Genomic DNA, 21,128 nt, shown 5'->3' with positions numbered 1-21,128 from the left:
TTTTGCATGTGGCATCCAGTTCCTGCCTGTAGTGCACAGATCATTCACTAGAGGGCAGAAGGCGTGTCATGCAACACATACAATACTGATCGTGCTGATTTAAGAAACTATCAAATCAAATATGATACAACTCACTGGCATAATTCTCAGGTAGCGGTTTGCCTAGTGTTGAACACTTTTGTCATTCAAAGGTGAAGAAAGCAATGGCAAAGCTCTTTGATTAAGCCATTTAATAACATCTTCCGTTCATATATCATCGCTTTAAACTAGATATTCCTTGCTAACACGAAATACTGGCTAATACGATAGTTGGTTCAATAGCTTTGAGCCAGTCCCTCCTTGTGCAAGCCAATGTCACACATCCATTTCTTGTGAACCACTAATAAATGCAAGAAGACAAATTGGTGCAAGGTTTATTTGTGAAACGTTCTCATGACGGGAAAAAAACGTATATTTTGTAGCAGTCATATATATGAATGAACTTGATGTCACTTGTAAAATTCAGTGCTCGTGTGGAATGACAGGATGGGTTCAGTACAAACCTGAGGCCATAATTTGTTGTGCCACAGCGTTAGTCTATAAAGCATTTTTCTGTTATTTGAAATCAGCATGATTATTATATTCTATTGTATAGCATTATGAAAGCCATCCACTATAAAATGAAAAGAAAGGAAAAGCTTATTATGTTTGGCAATTTACTGGAGACAGAAAAGCTGCATGGGACATGTCGGGCAGGTTCAAAACATGAATCCAAAACCAGCGAGCTGCTCAGACAGACAGGCTCAACATGTGCGGGGTAGAAAGCCAATTGCAGAAATACCAGAGAGAACACCCAGAAAACGCATGCCTCAAAAATAAACAAATAATTGAATCAGTACCTTTGTGAAAAAGCCTCAATAAACGCCACATTGTGATCTTCCCAAACTGCTTTTCATGGTGCAGCTGCTAATAAGAAGCTACTGCTTGTATCAATACCGACGCACAAAGACACATAATCTGGTGTAAGTAGCACAAACTGCAGATGCCTAGGAAATGGAAATTGAAGTATTATTGTCTGATGAGATGTCTTTCATCCCCCTTACATCATGTTGTGGGAATCACTGAGGTGATTGCTCTGTATAGTCATGTAACAAGATTTCACAGCTCCCCTAGTCACCAAATGGAAATGGAAACTTTATGTTCTGCAGCGCAGAGTGAAAAGTAGATTCCTTCCTTTGTTGTTTTAAAGATGTCAGGGCCTTTCCTGGTCCAGTATCAAGTACACACGCAATCCAGGTTTGTAGCTGCTCTCAAAAAAGACAGTTATTTATTTAGTTTGGGACTATTATTATAAATCCCATAGTTTGTTGACCAACGTGAAGAGAAGTGAGGTATCAACTTGCAAATATAAAAATGTACAAATTTGTGGGAGGTACTAGTCATTTTGGGACTTGACTTACCTTCAAATTATGTCCAAATTCAAAGCAGTATTACAATTTAAAAATGAAAAGAAATGTGTCTGGAAGCTACAATAATTCCATTTTAAATTGATTTAGGTGGAAGACTAAGAAAAATTATTAAGTATGGGCAGTTTTGTACATAATTAGTAGATCAACTTTTAACATTTTAAAATTACATTTAATATCACGATGACCTCCCACACTACCAAGACCAAACTGCACATTTGTTGCATCAGGTTACAAAGTACCATTACAACATACTGCTGTGGAATCCTCCACATTTCCCCAACTGCGCAATAGGACAGTATCAGTAGTCAGAGAGCAAATTCAGTTCATTCACATTCTCGTGGTTTGACAGGGACTGATTTATTATCATTAGCAATAATGAAAGAAATATGCTGAAATTGTTACAGTATATCAGACATCAATTTTACTTTTGAGAACAACTGCAGAAAATTCATTTTGGCAGTGCTAAAATGACAATGACATTGGGTCAGATGAGGGATGATTATACCCTCCAATTTAGTCTCACAACCTCGTTGTCTAGAATATATGCAGAGTGATCGTCTCTGTACTCCTTGAAAGAGAGAAAAGGCCTTTTTGAACGCATTTGCTTTTAGACAAAAAAAGAAATGACATGTTCATGACACTTTTGGCTGCACACAGACGGGTGGTCCTGAAAATTAATGTGTTTTTTTTTCTCCTCCAGCTGCACGGGACACAGATCAAAACCTGCCATAAGCTACAATAGGTGGTTAAATGACTCCGAATCTGAAATAATGCTCTAGAGGATGGCACAACCTCGGAGCTTTATCTGAGATGCACATAACAACCTCGTTTCCCTTTTTACTCGTGCTGATTCGATAAAACATTTAGAAAGTGCTTCAAATGGTGATGATATGCCAACTTTCAGGAGGATGAAAAACAAGACAACGTAAAGACTCGAAGCAGACCAAATATCACTCACTTGTAAAACGCATTATGACATTTTGCAAATGTCACCTATTATGACGGTAGGATGTTTTAGCTAATTAATAACCTCCTCACATAGGTACTGTGATGGATTCTATAACACAGAATGAGGACTGTGGCTGCTCTTTGAAATGTTCAATCATCAACTGTGTTGAGACTAAAGTCACAAAAGTCACTGCTAATTGGAGGAGGCACGTGTGGCGCTCTGCATGAATTTAGGCCGTTTCGGTGTTTTTTTGGAATATTCCCAGGGGAATCCCTAATGAACAGGGTGCACATAAATCATATCCTAGTAGTCAAGTGTGTTAGTCATCCTTGTCTTTTCTAACACAAAAGGACACACTGGTCTTCAGTAGTTTAGTTCTTCTTGTCGATTGTAACACAGTGTAACATACAATTCATAAACTACTCTAATGCGATCTAGTGTGGGAGAAAACTATGCAATACTTTACACAAAGTGGGTAAAAACGGCCTAATTCAGCCAAATGTTGCTTGTGTATTATGCAACACACTGTGAACACTCCAAATTAAGTGATTTTATCAGTGCTTTAGCTGCAAATTACCAGCTTAATAACTGAACCATAAATAACCACTTAAATGCTCCCAGTAGCTGCATAAATTCAAACATTACAACACAACTGTTTTAGATACTCATTAAAAAGTACAGTAATTCAAATCAGTTTAATGCTTTGTGCAAATTACAATACATTTTACACCTATAATGTCCCGCAATGCAAATTAACAAAGACACATCACCAGTGATTAAACAGCCTACCTGAATATTTTGATTTTAAATGCTAGTAATACTGTAGTGCTTGCCATCTCTGTGAAACTACAATGTTATTTATATTTAAATACAAAATAATAAACCTTGTATGCTGTATTTAAACATGCCTAACATTCCTGAGCTTGTATTATCTTTGAATAAATGAATGCTGGTTTTATGGTACCACTTTCCTCTGCCACAGTTGCCGGTCATGTATTTCAGATGTCATGCCAAATGCAGGAGTACCTATAAATGGCTGCTGGCTAGTGGTGGATGGACTCGGCAGGGTTTGGAGTTTTAGCATCTAGCTGCTGGTTAGGTTGGACACTTCCCAAATGGACCAATCTGTGGTAAATGGGGTTACACAGCATCTTAGGTTGCAGATGGTATTTGAAAGCACATAGCTCGGCAATGCTTTTTCCCCCCCATTTAGAAAAAAGGCTCGAACACAAAAAAAGTAGGTTTGGGTGGTGTACAAGGTTGACATTAAGATGAAGGTGATTGTTAACACTCAGTCAGAGTTTGGAATCCATTCTCAATCCCGATCTCTGTGGAGACAATCATCCTCTAATAACAGTAATCTATCTCCTCGTTGGCCAAGACAATAGCTGTTCTGCAGGGGATGTAGACCTGAGAGAGAAAGAGAGACACAGTGGCAGGGGAGAAAGTGGGGAGAAAAGTGAGATGACAATTGAAGATTAATGATGTTAACAAGGTGTCTCAGTCATCCAGGTCACAGTATTCATGCGTGTTTGAAAGAAGGCAGCTGGACTTCTTTAGGTTCATGAAGACATTTTGCCTCTATCCAAGAGGCTTCTCTAGTTCTAAAACAAATGCCCTGAGGGTTGTTGACCCGCTATTAATTATGTGAGTCAACACATGAGCACAAGAATGGACTATTCCCATGTGGGGACTCACACAATCACCTCCAAAGGGACAACTGCTACTAGGGGTTAAATATCTGGCACTCTGTCAGTTGTTTAAATGGTTAACGGACTGATTCTTATATGGCGTTTCTACTCTACTTGAGCACTCAAAACAATTTATACAACATGTTATTCGCTCATTTACACAAGCCTTTTTTGCTTTCTAACACCATTGCATGCATCAGGAATAACTCTGGGTTCAGTATCTTGGGATCGATCCACCACGGGATGGGCTCAGTGTTTAAGAACTAAAGAAGCTTTTTGCATGAGAGGCGAAACAACTTCACAAATTTAAGTCCTTTCGCCTTTTTTTTCAAGCACTACAAAGACTACATTGATATAACTGATATAAGATCATTAATTTTGAAGATTAATGAGTGTTAAGTTTTATCCTTTTCAGGAGGGAGAAATCATGACTAGACATGGTCACCTCTCAAAATCAAGGATGACATAATGGCTAAAAAAAGACGAGTAGGATAGAGAAAAAAAAAAAGAAATGCAAGGAGGATAACATGCAATTTTAAAATGATATATAAGGGAAAAGGTGGTCTAAGACTACTCGGAGGATAATATCTTTTAAGAATATTTAAAGTGTGACAGAATTGCAACTGCACAAAGACCTCTGGGTGGCAGTGGTGTCAGCATATCTGCAATGAGGAGAGGTGTCTTCAACTTCTTAAACATATCTCCATGAAGTGGTGGACTTCATCTGTCTAAAAACATATAATTAAATTTGCAATCTATTCAAAGCATGTTCAGTGAACTGAACAATCTGCAAATGAGTAAACTTGCCAGAAGTGGAGGCACGCTGCTAGTTTTAATTTCTGAACTCTCTCATCAATGCAGTAGCTGTGAGTTTCATCATCATCTCTAAACACTGGACTGTGAATCAATTGGAAATGTGTGATTCTGTAAAGATATAATGTAATTTCAAAAGAATCTTTGAGTTCATTGGGGTAAAGAAGAAACAAGTCAGGGAAAAACAACAAACAGAAAAAAACGTGGCATGTCACATTCCTTATGTATATACATACACATATATAGTTCAAAAAGTAGCTAATAAAGTGTTTGATCAATCCTTTTGATACTCACAGCGTCATTTGGCAGCAGGAAGCTGCTGTGTACCATTAGTCATTTCAGATTTATGCCAAAGGAAAAGCCAAGCGGGCATAAATGATGCTATATTTCCCAACAGAAAACGAAAAAAGCCAGCAGAGCTGTAAACAATTCAATCACTCCCTGAACTCTTCAAGTCGCCCCTCAGCATCAGTGGATCTAAGCTTACTGTGGATGTGCTTCTCTGGCAACAGTTTGTCACCGAGGGAGTCATACAGCCCGGCGCTGAAACACTGACACAGACATTGGTGACTAATTAAACAGTCACAGTGGGAGAGTCTCCATATAGAAGCACCGCGGAGAGAAGGAAAGGCAGAATGAATCGCTGCACCTGTTTAGACAAAAGCTACCACTGCGTCTAACCTGGAATATGTCAACAGCTTTTATTTCCACCAAACAGACAGAAATAGTGACAAATTATAAATTAATCTGTGAAAAAAGGACCAGCAGATACGCTCAAGTGTTGGCACAGCAATTAGTGGAAGACATTCTAATTAACATATTACTCCTTGCAACGTTAGGCACATACATACTTGACATACTGTTTTGAACCCATCCACTAACACTGAGAGACTAGATTGTGAAAAATAATTCCCTTTACAGTATATATACACAGCTCCTGACTTATTCATTTATATCTATATTTCTATCTCATCAAACACAGGGCCAGCTGAACTAAACTACTAGGTACAAAATGAGGTGAAACCCTGTCCATGGAAGCAGAACCTTTTTTTTTTTTTAAGGACAAAATCAAGTTTGCGTTATTAGACGTTATAGCATTTGCCAATCAAGGTAATTTGGTTATTAATAAAACTAGTTGTGAAAAAACACAATTTAATAACAGTGAGATAAAACAAACAAATTAGAATTTGTGAAAAAGGAAAACTTATCAAGTACTCACGTAATTAGCTAAAACATTGTGGAAATTACTGGAAACATATTTAGTCTTTGTCAGTGTGATCAAATTTGTTACCACAACCAGTGTGATTAAGCTTTGGTTTGTGTCTGAGTGACCTTCAACATGTGCTGTCTTTGTATTGGTACACATTTAAATCTCTGAATAATACACCCTAACAAATTTCCTCCATATTAAAATAATTAGGAAAACTACAACTAAGACCAAAACTGATAAAAACTAAACATGAAATATTTTCAAACAATAACCAGAATGTCTGTGAATGTCACTGTTTGTTTGTATTACACAAACTAATGAGAATTAAAATCCACTATGAATTTAAATAGGATCGCCAACGGTCATATCCAATACAAATTAATCTCATTCACCATCAATTGAAAGCTTTTTCAGGAGTATTATCATTGCATGGTCAGTATTATCCATGGACATAAAAAGCATGAAAATATGTGAACCCATGACAAGTGGCCATAAAAATGACAAATCTGACCTTGACCATGAGCACAATTTAGGTGAAGATCCATTAGATGTGTAAGTTTCAATAAAACTTCCGCACAATGAGGAGGAGTATCGATTCTTGTGAATTGTGGATGGATGCCTCACCGTGGCATGAGCTCATCGTTCTTTGCTGGATGAGCTAAAAATGGTCCTAAATGAGCAAATCCACTCAGGAAATTAGCTGAAACTCAACTGAACTCAACTGCAATGAAAAGAAAAACTTAAAATCACGTAAAAATAAAAACTAATAACGACACATGCAATATTTCCGCAAGTTGCAGATCATTGCAGCAATGTATATGCCAATATGACCACGTGTGCAACACACATCTTAGAATCACAACCACAAAGTCGCTGCTGTAGCCAGCAGTTGTTGCCAGATCAGGTAATGGTTACTGTAATGCAATAACTAATTTGATAATTTATTGTAGGTATTAACAATAGGGATTAAAAACAAAATGTGATGAAAAGGACAAAGTGGTACACAATAGGACACAATACAAAATATTGTATTAGTAGGAAGAACAGCTTAGCCGTTTGTCCTTTCTTGACTTCTTCTGTATCGCCTCACACCAAGCTCACATATGAGAATTTAGATTTTATACTCCCTTGCAGAACTGAATGCAGCCTTTTGGGCTAATACTAAATCTGATCAATGTTCAAACACACCGATAAAGGATTCATGAGCTGCTTCGCAGGAACATATCATCCACCCTGTCTCCAGACCCCAGCACCTAGGCTAGAGCACTGCCTGACTATAGGCTCTCTGTGCACTTTAACTCTCCAGACATGTCTCTGTTTGGCTCACTTTACTCACTTAACAAGTATCAGCTCCCTGTAAACACTTGTGTACATGTTGGTTGTACTTCAGGCAAAGTCTAAGGATCTGACAGGATAACAAAACAAACCTGACTTGGATGGTTAATTGAAACTACGACCTAAAGAACTATACCTGATTCGTTTTCAGCTGAGACACGATTTTGCAGGCCATTATTTTCAAAAGAATATTTTCAGCCGAGCCTCACAGTAAGCAGCATCATTTCTGAAAGACTGTTGTATTGATTTTTAGTACTTCAAAGATCATCACTTTAAAAAAAAAAAGAATATTGCTGCTCATAATTAAATATAATCCTTTTGATCATAGAGCTTACATTCCTAAAATTTCCAGTAACAAAAAGCCTCTGTTAAAAAAAGAAAAAACAAAACAAAGGCTCTCTCTGGTTTTTTGTGCTTTTGTATTATTTTATAATATTAGAATTTCCAAAACAATTGCAACCTGAAAGGCTCTAATTATTAGATTAAAAAAATGCCAGGTGTCTCCTGGATGTGAGATTTAAATCTCAATGAGATTTTTACCTGGGCAAACAAAGGATTAATAATAATAACAATAAAAATAAATGACACACGTCGGATAATCTCTAGAACCTTTACCTGAAATATCAAAAAGCAGGCCAAACTATTTGCTTGAAACAATCTTTGAATGAATTGTCCACCACACACTCACTGGACTCACTGGCCACTTAGTTAATTTTGAGAAGCATCACACAGTTGCTGCACCTCTATTACAGTATGTGAAGCTCTTGTTTCGCCAAATACCAAAGATGCTCTATTGGATTGAGAGCTGGTGACTTTGCCATTTGAGTACAATGAACTAATTTTCACATTCAAGAAACCAGTTTAAACCAGTCGTAAAGTAATGGACATGATCAGCAACAACACTTAGGTAGGCTGGAGTGTTTAAACGGTGCTTAGTTGGTACTAGTGGATGCAAACGGTGCTAAAATGTGAAAAGTGGGCCCGATTATGCGAACTACTGTTTCCTTCTTATCAGCCTGACAGACCATTCTTTTCTGACCCCTGACATCCACAAGGCATTTGCACCCAGAGAACTGCTGCTTACTGGATATTTTCTGTTTTCAAGCCATTCTCTGTAAACCCTGGAGATGATTGTGTGGTAGATCAGCAGTTTCTGAAATACTCAAACCAGCACGTCAGGCACCAACAACCATGTCACACTCAAAGTTACTTACAATACCTTTCTGAACCTCAGCAGGCCACAATAAACGTGTCTACATGCCTAAATCCACCGAGTTACTGCCATGTGATTGGCTGATTAGATAAGCTGCCAGTGATACTTAGGGTTAAGGTTTTTATACACATGGCTGTGAGTAAAGATGGCTGAAATTCCTCCAGAGTTCATGTAATATGTTCGAGTCTGGTCTCAAAGTACATATTCAATGGTACAGTTCAGAAAAATATACTGACCAAAGTGTACTAGTGTGAGCTTGTCTTTTAAAGTTTATATACATGTAAAAGTGTTAAGTGGGTCCCCTTATGTCATGTCACAGTTTTTGTCTGTTAGTTCACACTTCATGCTCATCAGCATCAGGTGTTACATCTCACTGATGGAAATGTACATCTTTTGATCATTTGCCACAAGCTCGCTATTTTCTCTTACTTTCTTTTTCATTTCAGCTTAATTTCTTTTTTTGAAGCTGTCAAAGAAGACATCCCCTTTGAAGCACATGAAGTTTATCAAAAGGTTCTGATGCAGCTAATTATTCACCAGCCTTTCTTAGCATTACATATTTGACATTATAACACTCAAACAAAACTATATGTGTGACACGTACCCAAAGGGGGCCACCTAAAATAAGCTTCCTCTCTCTGAGACATTTTATTCTGTGACTATTTAAAATTTGTCTCGCTAAATGAATAAACTCTAAATGTTGAACAGCAGTAGTTCTTGATGTATGCAATTCCCATAAAAAGCCTGCCGAGGATACCGGGGTGTCAATTTTTTTTTTTTAATCCACATAAGGAGAACAAAGCATTTTTTAAAATCATTTTTTATTCAGCTTCATGGCAAGCTGTTCTAACATTCACTCTTTTCACATAGTGGATAAAATTAAATACAGCTGAATACAAACACACACACACACACACACACGCGGGTGCACACACAACATTAAAGATGTCCCACATGTGAAACAAAGAAGTACTTTAATATTCAGTGATAAATATGTGCCATTTAAATATGCACAGTTTAAACATACAGTACTGTGGAAAGGTTTTAAGAGCTTGTGAAAGAAAATCTTGTTACATGATGGTGCTTTTAAAATGTAAAAACGCTATGGATAGTATTTGTTTATCATCTAAACTCATCTATACTCATGCAAGATGTATGGTATTGTATGGTATAGGACAAGTAAGTCCTAAATAGAGATGGATGTAGGTGCCATGTCTTTTCATGAGTTGAGATCAGAGCTGTGCTGTGGGTCATGCCGTTGCAGGGTACCGTCTTTTCTCTAAAAGTAGCTTTTTATGATTCTGTCTGACATTATTGTGATGCTGCCAAATTCTGTCTGCAGAATGAATTTAGAGTCAGTAAGAGACTTCTTTCACAGTATTGCTTGTTGCACAAAATTTTTGGTTTGCAAAAAGCCAAAAGGCTTCACTGTTTCCTTGAGGGACTGCTCCTTTAGCGCACTTTCTAGCCTTTTGGTGGACAAAGCAAATTTATTTGTTTCCACATCAGAGGAATATCCTCTTGGAAACAATTCTCCTATAAAGACTGGGTCTGATCCTGACTGTACATGGGTGGAGTAGACTCGGTCTTCTGCCAGTTGTGAGGTGATGGCAATCTTACACAGTTTTGAAAGAAATGCACTTAACATGGCTAATGGTTCTGGTCGCCGTCCTTGCCTGTTTCTTTGTGCCTAAGCAGAAGAGATTGGAAAGCACATCTAGAAATGGCTTATCTCCTATTACCTTTCAGTAAAGCTCTCCCTAAAAATATTTGTTTGCATGCATGGTCTTTTTTTTTTTTTTTCTTCCACTTAATGAGTTTGGTTCAACATGTGTATATAACTATATCACTTGCAAATATAGTATATGATGAAAATGCAAAAGGGGTCACTTTTGTAAGTAATTCAATAATTCAGACAAGACTGAAAGCGCTAAAAAGATGCTGGATGACAAGTGTCCAGGAGCAGATTTGTAAACACAGGGTATTACAGCCACATGGTACTTGCCACAGCCTAACATGTTACCAGGATGCAAAAGACTCTGCTAGCTTAATCCAATTATGTGCATTCTCAGTCTGAGGTGTGATGCGTTCTTGGAGGATATGAGAGTTTATTATCACACTGTAACGAGGAAGCTGGAGAACTGACAGACCCATTAAAAAGACAGGAGAAAAGAAGTTTGTGCAGACTTTGAAAGCAAAAGTTGTTAAATAAAACATGGATGGTGTGGGCACCTCTCGCAGCCCCCGCAGAGGCTCTTGTCTGATTATTCTTGTCATAACCAGGTAGGTGTGAGGAGGAGGAGGAGAAAAGCATCTTTATGCAAGACTACAGTCTCGCTGTGCAATCTCCACGAAGAAGCCTATAAAGCATATACAGTATGTACAGAAGGGTCCCCGCTTGCCTTCTTCCTCCCTCTCTGTCGGCTCCATTCCTCTCACTTCCTGTCGTTCCCCATTAATCTATGATGGTGCCAAAATTAGCAGATGACTTGTTAACTAAACTTCACATTTTGGCCAAGAGGGATGTGGGTGAAGCAGCAGTGTTTGAATTAATAAGAGTTAGGAAAGATTTAAGAGATTGTGGAATTTGCGTCCTTAACTGATGAAACCTAAGTTAATACGACGGAGGATCAGTGTCTGCATGAAAGAAGAAGAGGCTTTTAAACTGGGGTCGACAGAATCTTAAATAAAGCTGAATTGATGCTCTTAATAGCAGTGTGAGCTTTGCCAAACACATTTTTGATGCATTAAAGTGCGCCGTCCAACTCTTAATATCGAGTAATATCCTCTATCCATTAACTGCAACACTTTCAGTATTGATCTGAAGAAGTTCAAGTTGAGTTCAGATACACAAACACCTCATCAGGTGCTACGTCAACTCTGGTACCAAGTGAAACGACTTAAGTACCGCCTCAAAACGTTTAATCCAATAAACACACTGAAAAACAAAAACAGGAGATGATGACTCCGCAGACCACCTCAGAGACATCACTGTCCTTGTGCATTAATTGAAATCATTAACATAAGATGTAGCATGCAATCCATCTGCGCTGATCCTCACTAATTCATTCCTGACTTTATTAATAAACATCTTATTGGCTTTCAGCATTTTAATAAAAAAATAAATAAACTGGGAAAAAAGGGGGGACGTAAACAAGAGGAAGATCCTCAAGCACTCTGCTTAAAATGCATATCAGTGTTTCTTTCTATATTTCAAGGACAGACTTATTTCATGGTATTAGCCTTAAGCAGTCCTCCTGATGGAAGCCCAGTGCTTCATTCTCCCAGATATTTTTCTCCCCTCCATGATGCCATGCAAGCTTAAGCGGTGTGCACATGAAAAGGTAAGTTCTAGCGCCATGAATAATGCACATTGTTTGCTGTGAAATGTGAAAGGAGCTGTAGATATCAGATTCACATAATGTTCAATGACTCCAGGATAACTGCCAGCATGAGCGGAGTGAACGCATAGAAGCCAAATATGATATACACAAAACAAAATGTAGCACTGTGGAGGCCACAAACAATGGGAGCTCACCCCTGGTAGAGGCACAGTTTTTTTTTAATGTTGTAATATATTTTCTTGATATTGTATTAAATATTGTATTAAAAAATAATAATCCTAATGAACCAGATACTAAATTATACTGCTGTTGTTAAGCTGAGAGTCCCAGACCAGGGAGACCATGGCTTTTTGCCAGAACAAGCAGCCCTCTTTCATCCCAGCACACTTAAACCTCATTAGAAAGGCTTCGAAAGATCCTCTCACTACAAAACCCATTTCAGGCTAATTAAAATGATTTGTGAAATTAAACATAAAACATAAAAGGACCAAACATGAACACACAGACAGCTTTTTCAACACGTTTTGTGAGCAATTAACAAAATGTGATGAATGTGGAAAAAAAAGAAACGCAACTGACAGAGAACCAAAAAACAACCAACAATGCGGGTAATTTATATCACTTTATAGTTTTACAGTTCTTTTGTTTTTTTTAAAAACCCTAATGATAACTTTTATGTTATAAACTATTGCAAACACTCAAAAGCAATTTTACCGCAATGACCATTCTAGGAGTAGCTGACATTTGACATTCTGGAGCTGTCAATGTCCCAGTGCATACACCCCTTCAGAAGATGAAGAAAGCTCGTGCCATTAACACCTTAGTTTTTATATCAAACCTTAATTATAAAAGGATCCAAGATGAATTCAATGTATTTGAAAGCTGGTATGAAACCCCAATCTCCCCCCGAAAAAAGCAAAAGGAAAAAAAAACCCAAAACACATTCATTCAACTTAGTTTTGATTTATGCATTTCACCTCTGCCCCACCTGCAGTGGCTACAGTGGGGCCAGTGTGTGAACGTGGTGATAAAACTGTGTTCTATGGATATCAGAAATCTTCCTGAGCCCATGCACTGACTTCCATAACACAACTGAGTCCACTTTCGAGAGGGCCGAAACATCTCAAACATTCAGTGCAGGTTTTCAGCATTGTCCCTTAAATACAGAGATGTCTCTGGATCTTTTAATAACTAGAACACACCCATGCTCCAGTATTGTGTGGCATGTTCATGATGACAAAAACTGATATACTTAATCACATTACAAAAAAAAAAAAAAATGTAATTATGTAAGGGCTAGTAAATAGTTTATATGGTCAAAATTTTAACACCATTTTAACCTGTTGCTAGGTTGGTGTGAGGCAACACCCAACGCCCACTGCTGATGTCAGAACACCTGATAAAGATAAAAACCTTTATGGGCCTAACACGTACCTGTGTGCCAAGTTTAGTTGCTCAACTCATGACTGTGTCAGAGTTGAGAAACACAAAGACAGAGATTTTGTGTATTATAGTAAGATATAAAAGAGAGGAGATAAAGAAATTCAGGAGGTGAAGTCTTTCTGCCCAAATATCACCCCACCCCCTTCTTTATTTAACGTGCTTACACTATTGACTTTCACATATAGAGCTTAAATGATCAGCACATTCTTCTCTTTCCCACATTTCACATAGAGTCCCAATTTTAACAAAATTGCACTTTTGTAATATTTGTTATACTTTTCTAATAAAAGGAACTATGACAAGTGACTTTGTATTGCTACAGGCTAAATTAATTTGGTAACAACAAGAAGAAAGAAAAATGTTTGTCAAAAGTTTTAATCCTTCATTTCTATTTGTAGAGCTCTCTTATCACCACCCACTACTCCTTTTGATGTTTTGCAGCTGTGGGCAACTTCTCCATTAGCCTACATATGTGCACTGCATTGTGGGACAATGGTGTCCATCAACAGCACACTCAACAGTGATTTAGTATGCACGCTGACATTTTTGAGCAATGCTTAATTTTGTCGCTTTTTCAGCACGGACAACCTCAAAAGCATGTTAATAGTATGCTGAATGGGATGGTGATACAGCATAGGTTATTTGAAAAGTGGTGTAGAGAGTGGACTCTAAAATACAACAGCCCTGGATTTTCAATTGTAGAATACTTTACATTTAAATATAATGACATTCAACAAAAGATAACCTTTTATAAGTCACAGAATGTGATGCCGTAGGTATTTACCTGGATGGAGTTAGAGCGGCCATTAAAGGGCTCGGGCTGTGTGAAGAACTCCGTGTTGTGGTCCAGCCGTCCGTGACCTCCATACTGAGCCGCATCTGAATCCAGCTTGATTTTGTATCTGGCAAAGATTGAGGTTAAGGCGCAATAGCAGTGGGAAACTAGCTTATGAGATTGAAGACCTAAGAAGTGCAGAAGGAGTTTTAGCACTAGTGCTTTTGGTGTGCAGATTTGGTTTAGCAGTGCTCAGCTGGTTTATACTCATTGAAATCCTCACATCCATCAGCATTCATCTCCTCCTCGCGGCACAGCACAGCGACAGTGCGGAGCCCAAATACACGAGGAGAACGCTGCCTGAAATTAACATAAATAGAGAAGCGATTCAGCCATGGCTCAACCATCCAGCCTGACAGTCGAATTTATCTAATGCACTGCATAAATAATGAATTTAATCAGAAAAAGTGATCCAAATGAGTGACAACAGATACACATGACAAATCATAAAAAATACTCTCTCCTCCTCTAGGAGTTGTTCACATTTTGTTGTTTTACAACTTGACAAGAGACTAGACTGATTTAAGTCAAGTACTCAGCAAATCACTGCAGACTCATTGAAATATATCTAAATAACACTGAGTTAGCCAAGTTGTTGAGCTCCCTCAAGTTGGTATTTAGCAGATGTACAAGAGGCTACTTGTCTAAATTTGCTACTAACAAATACTGTACTGAACATTGCAACCAGTTCTGTTTTTTAGTATACAAACACTGTATGTGGAAGATAAACTTTATCTTTTATTCTTTTGTATACTGACATTAAGTCTTTATCAGGTGAGGAATCAGAGAGGGTGAGGAGATGTTGTGTTTTACTGCACTAAGACAGCAAAGTAAACCTCAGATTTCCTTAAAGAAATATGTCTGTGAAGGTTCTCAGTCATCCAGGTCATCGTAGTCAAAGGAGCTTGCAAAGAAAAGCGTCTGGACTTCTTTAAGTTGCTTGAATACGTTTCACCTCTCATCCGAGAAGCTTCTTCAGTTCTAAGGTCAAATGGTGGGGAGTCCCAGATTTAAACCTAGTGGGAGTATCCCCCCACAGAGGGACAAAAGGATCCCCTGATGATCCTCTAATCGCCTGAGCCAAGGTGTGAAAATGGGTGTGGGTCCCAATCAGCCAGGGTTTCGGGTGAGCTCATTGTGAAACCTGGCCCCAACCTTATCATGCAAAATCCTGAGGTCAGATGGCCCAGGATGTGAGTGGGCGTTAAGGCGTCTGGATGCCCTTAAAGAAATAGTCAAGAGGAAAGCTGCAGGTAGTGTATGTATGGATTGTTGAAAAGTGAGGATAATCCTTTACCTTCCTTCTGTGCTGTCCTTGTACAAAATGACTCAAACTTTTCTGGGCTGAATTATTGCAGCTGCTTAAACTTGGTCATCAATAAATCTGCATGCTCTTTAAAACAAAGAAATATGGAAGGATAGTGGATGAAATACAATATGCAAGTCTTTCTATGTGCTCTAGTGAGCATTTCAGTATTTACTTCAGCAGATAGTCACCTTTGTAGAGAATACATGCTACAACATTAAACTGATTACATGCATAATTATGCCCTTCAGCTGAAACAAATGTCGAACTAACGTCTGATGTGATATTAAAATTGTTAAGAGCCAGAATCAATCCTCCATGTCTTTTAGAAAACTCCTCTTTTCTTTCTTAAACTACTTGACATGAGCATGTTGTTACTTGACAAAAAAAAAAAAAAAAAAAAAAGGACTAAGGATGGGTGTCAGGATCAGTTGCAGGGCTGTTATTAATGTCAGAGAAAATATTTTAATACTTTAAAAGCTAGATTTAAAAAATGAAAGAAAGTGCACTTTGGCAAACATGCATGAACAAAATAAAATATACAATACTTTAGAATTTAGTCCCCCTTAATTCCTATATATTTTGCTTCCAACAAGACAAACTTTCTTGTAAGTTTTTAAAGTGTTCTTGAACACCTTGCACCTGATCATTTTCAGTGGAAAGATGTTTTTGTTTGTTGAATTACTTGAACTGATGAATTATTCAACTGGGTACCTAACTAAAGGGATGGGCCACTGTTGTATCTACACATAACAGAAAACTTAAAAAGGGCCAATACTAAATTGTATCTTTAGACACCTTTTCACTTGCAGCTCATTCCTTTTCTCTGAATCTGAATGCCAAAGACAACATAGTTTGACAGGCATAAAATAGCTCTTTTTGCACCAACAAGGTAATTCCTAAAGTGTCACTCACTGAAAACAGCATACTTGTCCACGTCCTTGAAAAAATAAAGGACATTGGACAAGTAGAGAACAAAAAGAACAAGCAGGCCTACAAAACTGTCTACAGCAGATGAACAGTTTCTAAAAGCCATATCCTTCAGAAATAGGGAAAGAAATCCAGCTAAGGTTTGACACAGGACCTGAGAGATACATCTGGCCTTTTAGTTGATCCATCTACTTTTCACTGAAGTGTCATCAGAAATGGTTTCAATGGAAGGGTGGCTGTCAAGAAAACATTCTTAAGGGAATAGGGAGGAAGAGGCTAAAGTATGCCAGAAGTGGCAACAGGTCTTAAGTGACAAGTCAAAATTTGTAATTTTTGGTTCAAATCATCATCAGTAGCACAGAAGAGACTGTAAGAGAGGTACAACAGTGAGTATTTACAGCAATCTGTAATCTTGTCAAAGTCTATGTAATTATAAATGCAGGAATGAGTTGGAACCAACATGGAATATCATTTGCAAAGTGTCTGATTGGCAACAGCTACATTTTTTTTTTAGCATGATAATGATCCTAAATACACTGCCAATACAATCATATCAGGATACAAAAACACACAATGGAATACTACAGTCACTGATTGGCCTCCCCGGATCTCTACATTAACCTCCTAAGACCCGAACTCTTCCACGGCATGCATTTTTAATTTCTCTTCGATATTTGGGCATATTGGGGCCCAAGAACGTCAAAACAAAGAATTACCAGATTTTTTTTTTTTTTTTAGCTTATTTTTGTTTTTAAGAAAAATAAGAGCCACATATGAGGATATTCGTTTAAAATTTTGATAGAACAGTAGCAGTATAATGTCCTCGTAAGTGGATATCAGGCCCTTGTAAATCAAAATTGAGTATTTTGGTCTAAATAACCCAAAATGTGATGTCCACATATGTGGATGCCAGGTTGTGATAGAGAGCTGAACAAAAGACAGGCATCATTAAAAGAATAGCTTTGAAAGTCCTAGAAACCTGTTAAACTATTCCTGAGGACTACTTAAAGAAATTGCGACAAAGCTTGCCTAAGAATATTCAGGCTGCCTTGAGGTGATGGTCCTACCAAATATTGACTTTCATGCTCCACTCAACCCATTTTCAAATCAATTCAGTTGTATTTATACAGTGCCAAATCACAACAATATAATATAATTTATATTGTAAGGTAGACACTACAATCACGCATACAGAGAAAAACCCAACAATCATATGACCCCCTATGAGCAAGCACTTTGGCGACAGTGGGAAGGGAAAACTCCCTTTTAATAGGAAGAACCCTCCGGCAGAACCAGGCTCAGGGAGGGGCGGCCATCTGCCGTGACCGGTTGGGGTGAGAGAAGGAAGACAGGATAAAAAGACACGCTGTGGAAGAGAGCCAGAGATGAATAACAAGTATGATTCAGTGCAGAGAGGTCTATTAACACATAGTGAGTGATTCCTAGCAAAATATGAAATGAGGGGTGACCCAAGATTTTTGCAAAGTACTGTGCTTCTAATTTAAAAACTTCCCAACATGCAAAGGTTAGCCTTACTCTTACCAGCCAGAAATCCTTAGTAGATACCATGTCTACCCTGATTCCCCATGCATAATGTAAACACCTGTAAACATCTGTGCATATTATTGTATATCGCAGGGTTGGTAGCTATAAAGATTGGTACTATAGGGAAGGGAAAAAAACAGGACAACGGGATAAACATGTAAACAGCCCCCTAATTGGCTGGCTGAATAATCACCTCATCTACCCGTAGGCGACATTCTTGAGTTTAAGCATGATCCTCAAACGCTGCCTCATTCTGCCCAAGAGCCTGGAAAATTCTGCTTTTGCTGTCTGCTTGTCTGCTTTGATAGTGATGATTAAAAAGAAGCTCTCCTCTGTGCATTGTTTTTGCTCAAGAGAAAGATCCCTTCCTCCACACCTTCTCTGCTCAACTTGCCACTATGGTGATTTATTGACAGAGCAAATTCATTTTGCAATAGAAGCGTTGCAATACCTATCGAAAAAACATAGACATATTCTCTCAGGCATTATAATGCGCCCAGGAAACTAAGATACGTGATGTGAAAGTTTAATCTTTCTAATACAAATAACACCAAAAAACTTCCCAAGTGAGTGAATGTAATAAGGATGTGAACTGTAAATATGCCACTAGCATGTTTCAAAACTGAGTTGGAGTGCAAGCAGCACTGCAGTACTCCTTCCTTTATATACACATACAAAATTACATACACACATACACACACACACAGCACAGTGTGTATGCTGAAAATGCACAGTTAAAGTAATTCACAGTTCCCTGGCAAAGTTCTCTGAAAGGAAGTGAAAACTGGCACAAATTGGTAGTTGGATGCTTTGAGCGATTACATCTTTGTTAGTGGCTACAGATGGCTGCAACAACAGCTTACAGTATTTTAATCAATACAGCCTCTGTGAATAAAGGAGAAGATTAAAGAACACAATCAATTTTGCCCAATGAGCAGAAAGGCAGTCTGAAGCTAGATGATTCGAGTCATTGATGACCTGAAAACAATCTCGCCATGGCTGCGATTGCAGACCAAGCTACCACTTAGTTTCTCCATCAACTCGTCTTTTTTTTTTCCCAGGCCATATGAAAGTAATAGCACCCTGGCGAGGGTAAACAAGAGCTGAGCAAGCTGCATGGCCTTGTAAGCCTTCTAAATAGTGTATCTAGCCTTTTCAGAGTCGATTTTTACCCTGCTTGCTGCTCAGCTGGTGTAAGTTTCATCAGAGTGGAAGAAATTATTCCTTTGTGACCGAAAGTGTTGAAACCCAATCTGATGCAAAGTAGAAGCTTTAAAGAATATTGCTAAAAAATAAAATAAATAGATAAAAATCATAAATTATGTTTAAATTTGATGACTACGTACTGAAAAAAAAAAACCCAAAAAACATGGCGCTTAAAAGTATGTTTAAAGAGTCTCCAGCAAAATTTGGTTTTGTACTTTTTTTAATCATTTACTTTCATTCTTAAACTTGGGGATTATCCAACACATTTGTCACACTTTTAATAAAGTGACAAAGATTTATTTTTCATTCTTAAGTTATCATTATATATAAAAGAAATGTCTATTACACATTTGGAAAGAAAATACGCTGTTCCCAAGGGCTTTGAAGCATAGGATTGTTTACAATTTAAAGAAAACATCATTTTTGTACTCAAATATTATTAATCTCCCTTCATATTCTATGGTTCATTTAGAACCATAGAACACAATTATTACCTGAACTAACACTCAGGTCGTGTACTGAACTCTGGGATCACCTTGTAAATTGTACATTTTTAGAGTTTAGTCTTTACAATAAAATACTTTATATACTGAACAGGAAAGTCATTGATTCTGGATGACTGAACTGTCTAACTGGACTTTATGAACATCTTAAATAAGTGTGGTTAACAGACAAGTGCAGTAGGTAGGTGACTTATGTATTCCTGTCAGTGTATCCCATACAGTAAACTGTACCCAAAAAGGTTGCAGCATAAAACCATAGCACGTGTTAAAGAGGTTTAGTGGGATGCAGATGGAATGTAGTTTATTTTCCTTATAGTTGTAAACAATTTATTCAAACTGCTTGGCTTATTTATAGCCTCTCTTATCACCTGGCTGCTCACATTTCTTGCCTCAGTATACCGTTGATAGTAATCAGTATGTTTCCAGAACTCAAGGATTACCTTATTGAGTACAATGTTATCATAAATATGAGAAATGATGGCCAACACCACGAAAATAAAACCAGAGGATTTTATTTTCTTTTAATGTCTGAAATAAAGAAGCTCCTCTATCTGTCTACACCATTTGAACATCTTCTGGAATCAGAGATTAAGCCACCAGACTGATGAGGATGTCTGTGGATGATATCCGTTAGAGTTACAACCTAATGGAATACCACACAGCCACATCGCCATTTATCTTAAAGCAGTCTGCAGAGAGCTGCATTAAAAAGAAATAGATGTATAGTTCCTTTTTCAGAAACCTTACCTGGAATATTATAGATAACATCAGAGCATGTTATTTTCGCTCATGCATAGTTAGTCATTTAGTGTCACTACACCTGTAGTTGAATTATCCCAAATGGCATTCCAGGAGCAGCTCAGACAGGAAAGTAAAAATGATGACCTGACACAATTGCAACTGCCTATTGGCACAGTGTAAATCAAAGACCAATCAGCACTGACAGGTACAGCTTTCGTGACGGGATCCAACTGGGATTTCAAATACTCTAACCAGCCAGATAAAGACCACTGCCTGAAGAACGTGTCCACCACGATTCGGAGAGAAAAGAAAAAAAACCTCACTCAAACGGTTTGAGTGGCTGTCGAAAAACCTGACATTGACTGCATTTTAATGGCCAACAATTTTATAGGCGAAGTGCTTCGCTTTACTTTCACTGCAGTTCTTCTGAGAGAGAAACAAAAACACACATCCTAAAGAGAACAATTAGAAAGTTAGTCTAAGAAAAATCTGACGACGTCTTGCGGTTACAGAGGCTCGGATTTTGATGGATTACTATACTGAAACATGTAATTATTTCACCCAGAGTTACCCAGAACCGGTGATATATTTCAAGAGTACTGCAACTAAGGTAACA

At 37.9% G+C, this 21,128-nt stretch overlaps 1 protein-coding gene across 1 annotated transcript in view; it reads right to left on the bottom strand.

The window, feature by feature from the left end:
• Positions 1–1,786: 1,786 nt before the first annotated feature.
• gbe1b (glucan (1,4-alpha-), branching enzyme 1b) overlaps positions 1,787–21,128 on the bottom strand; it is a 104,081-nt gene continuing 84,739 nt past the window's right edge. The window contains exons 15-16 of the mRNA XM_085430615.1: positions 14,231–14,348; positions 1,787–3,807 (exon numbers count right to left, since the gene is read on the bottom strand). Of these exons, the coding sequence (XP_085286741.1) occupies positions 3,745–3,807; positions 14,231–14,348 (181 nt within the window). The 3' untranslated portion in view covers positions 1,787–3,744. The remainder of the gene's footprint in view (positions 3,808–14,230; positions 14,349–21,128) is intronic.

The sequence above is a fragment of the Copadichromis virginalis genome, linkage group LG14, assembly GCF_057382275.1.
Source record: "Copadichromis virginalis isolate Kocher_CV1m ecotype Utaka linkage group LG14, C_Virginalis_male_GT1.1, whole genome shotgun sequence".
Lineage (NCBI taxonomy): Eukaryota > Metazoa > Chordata > Actinopteri > Cichliformes > Cichlidae > Copadichromis > Copadichromis virginalis.
Note: the sequence above shows the minus strand (reverse complement) of the source record. Positions and strands in the feature narration are given on the sequence as shown.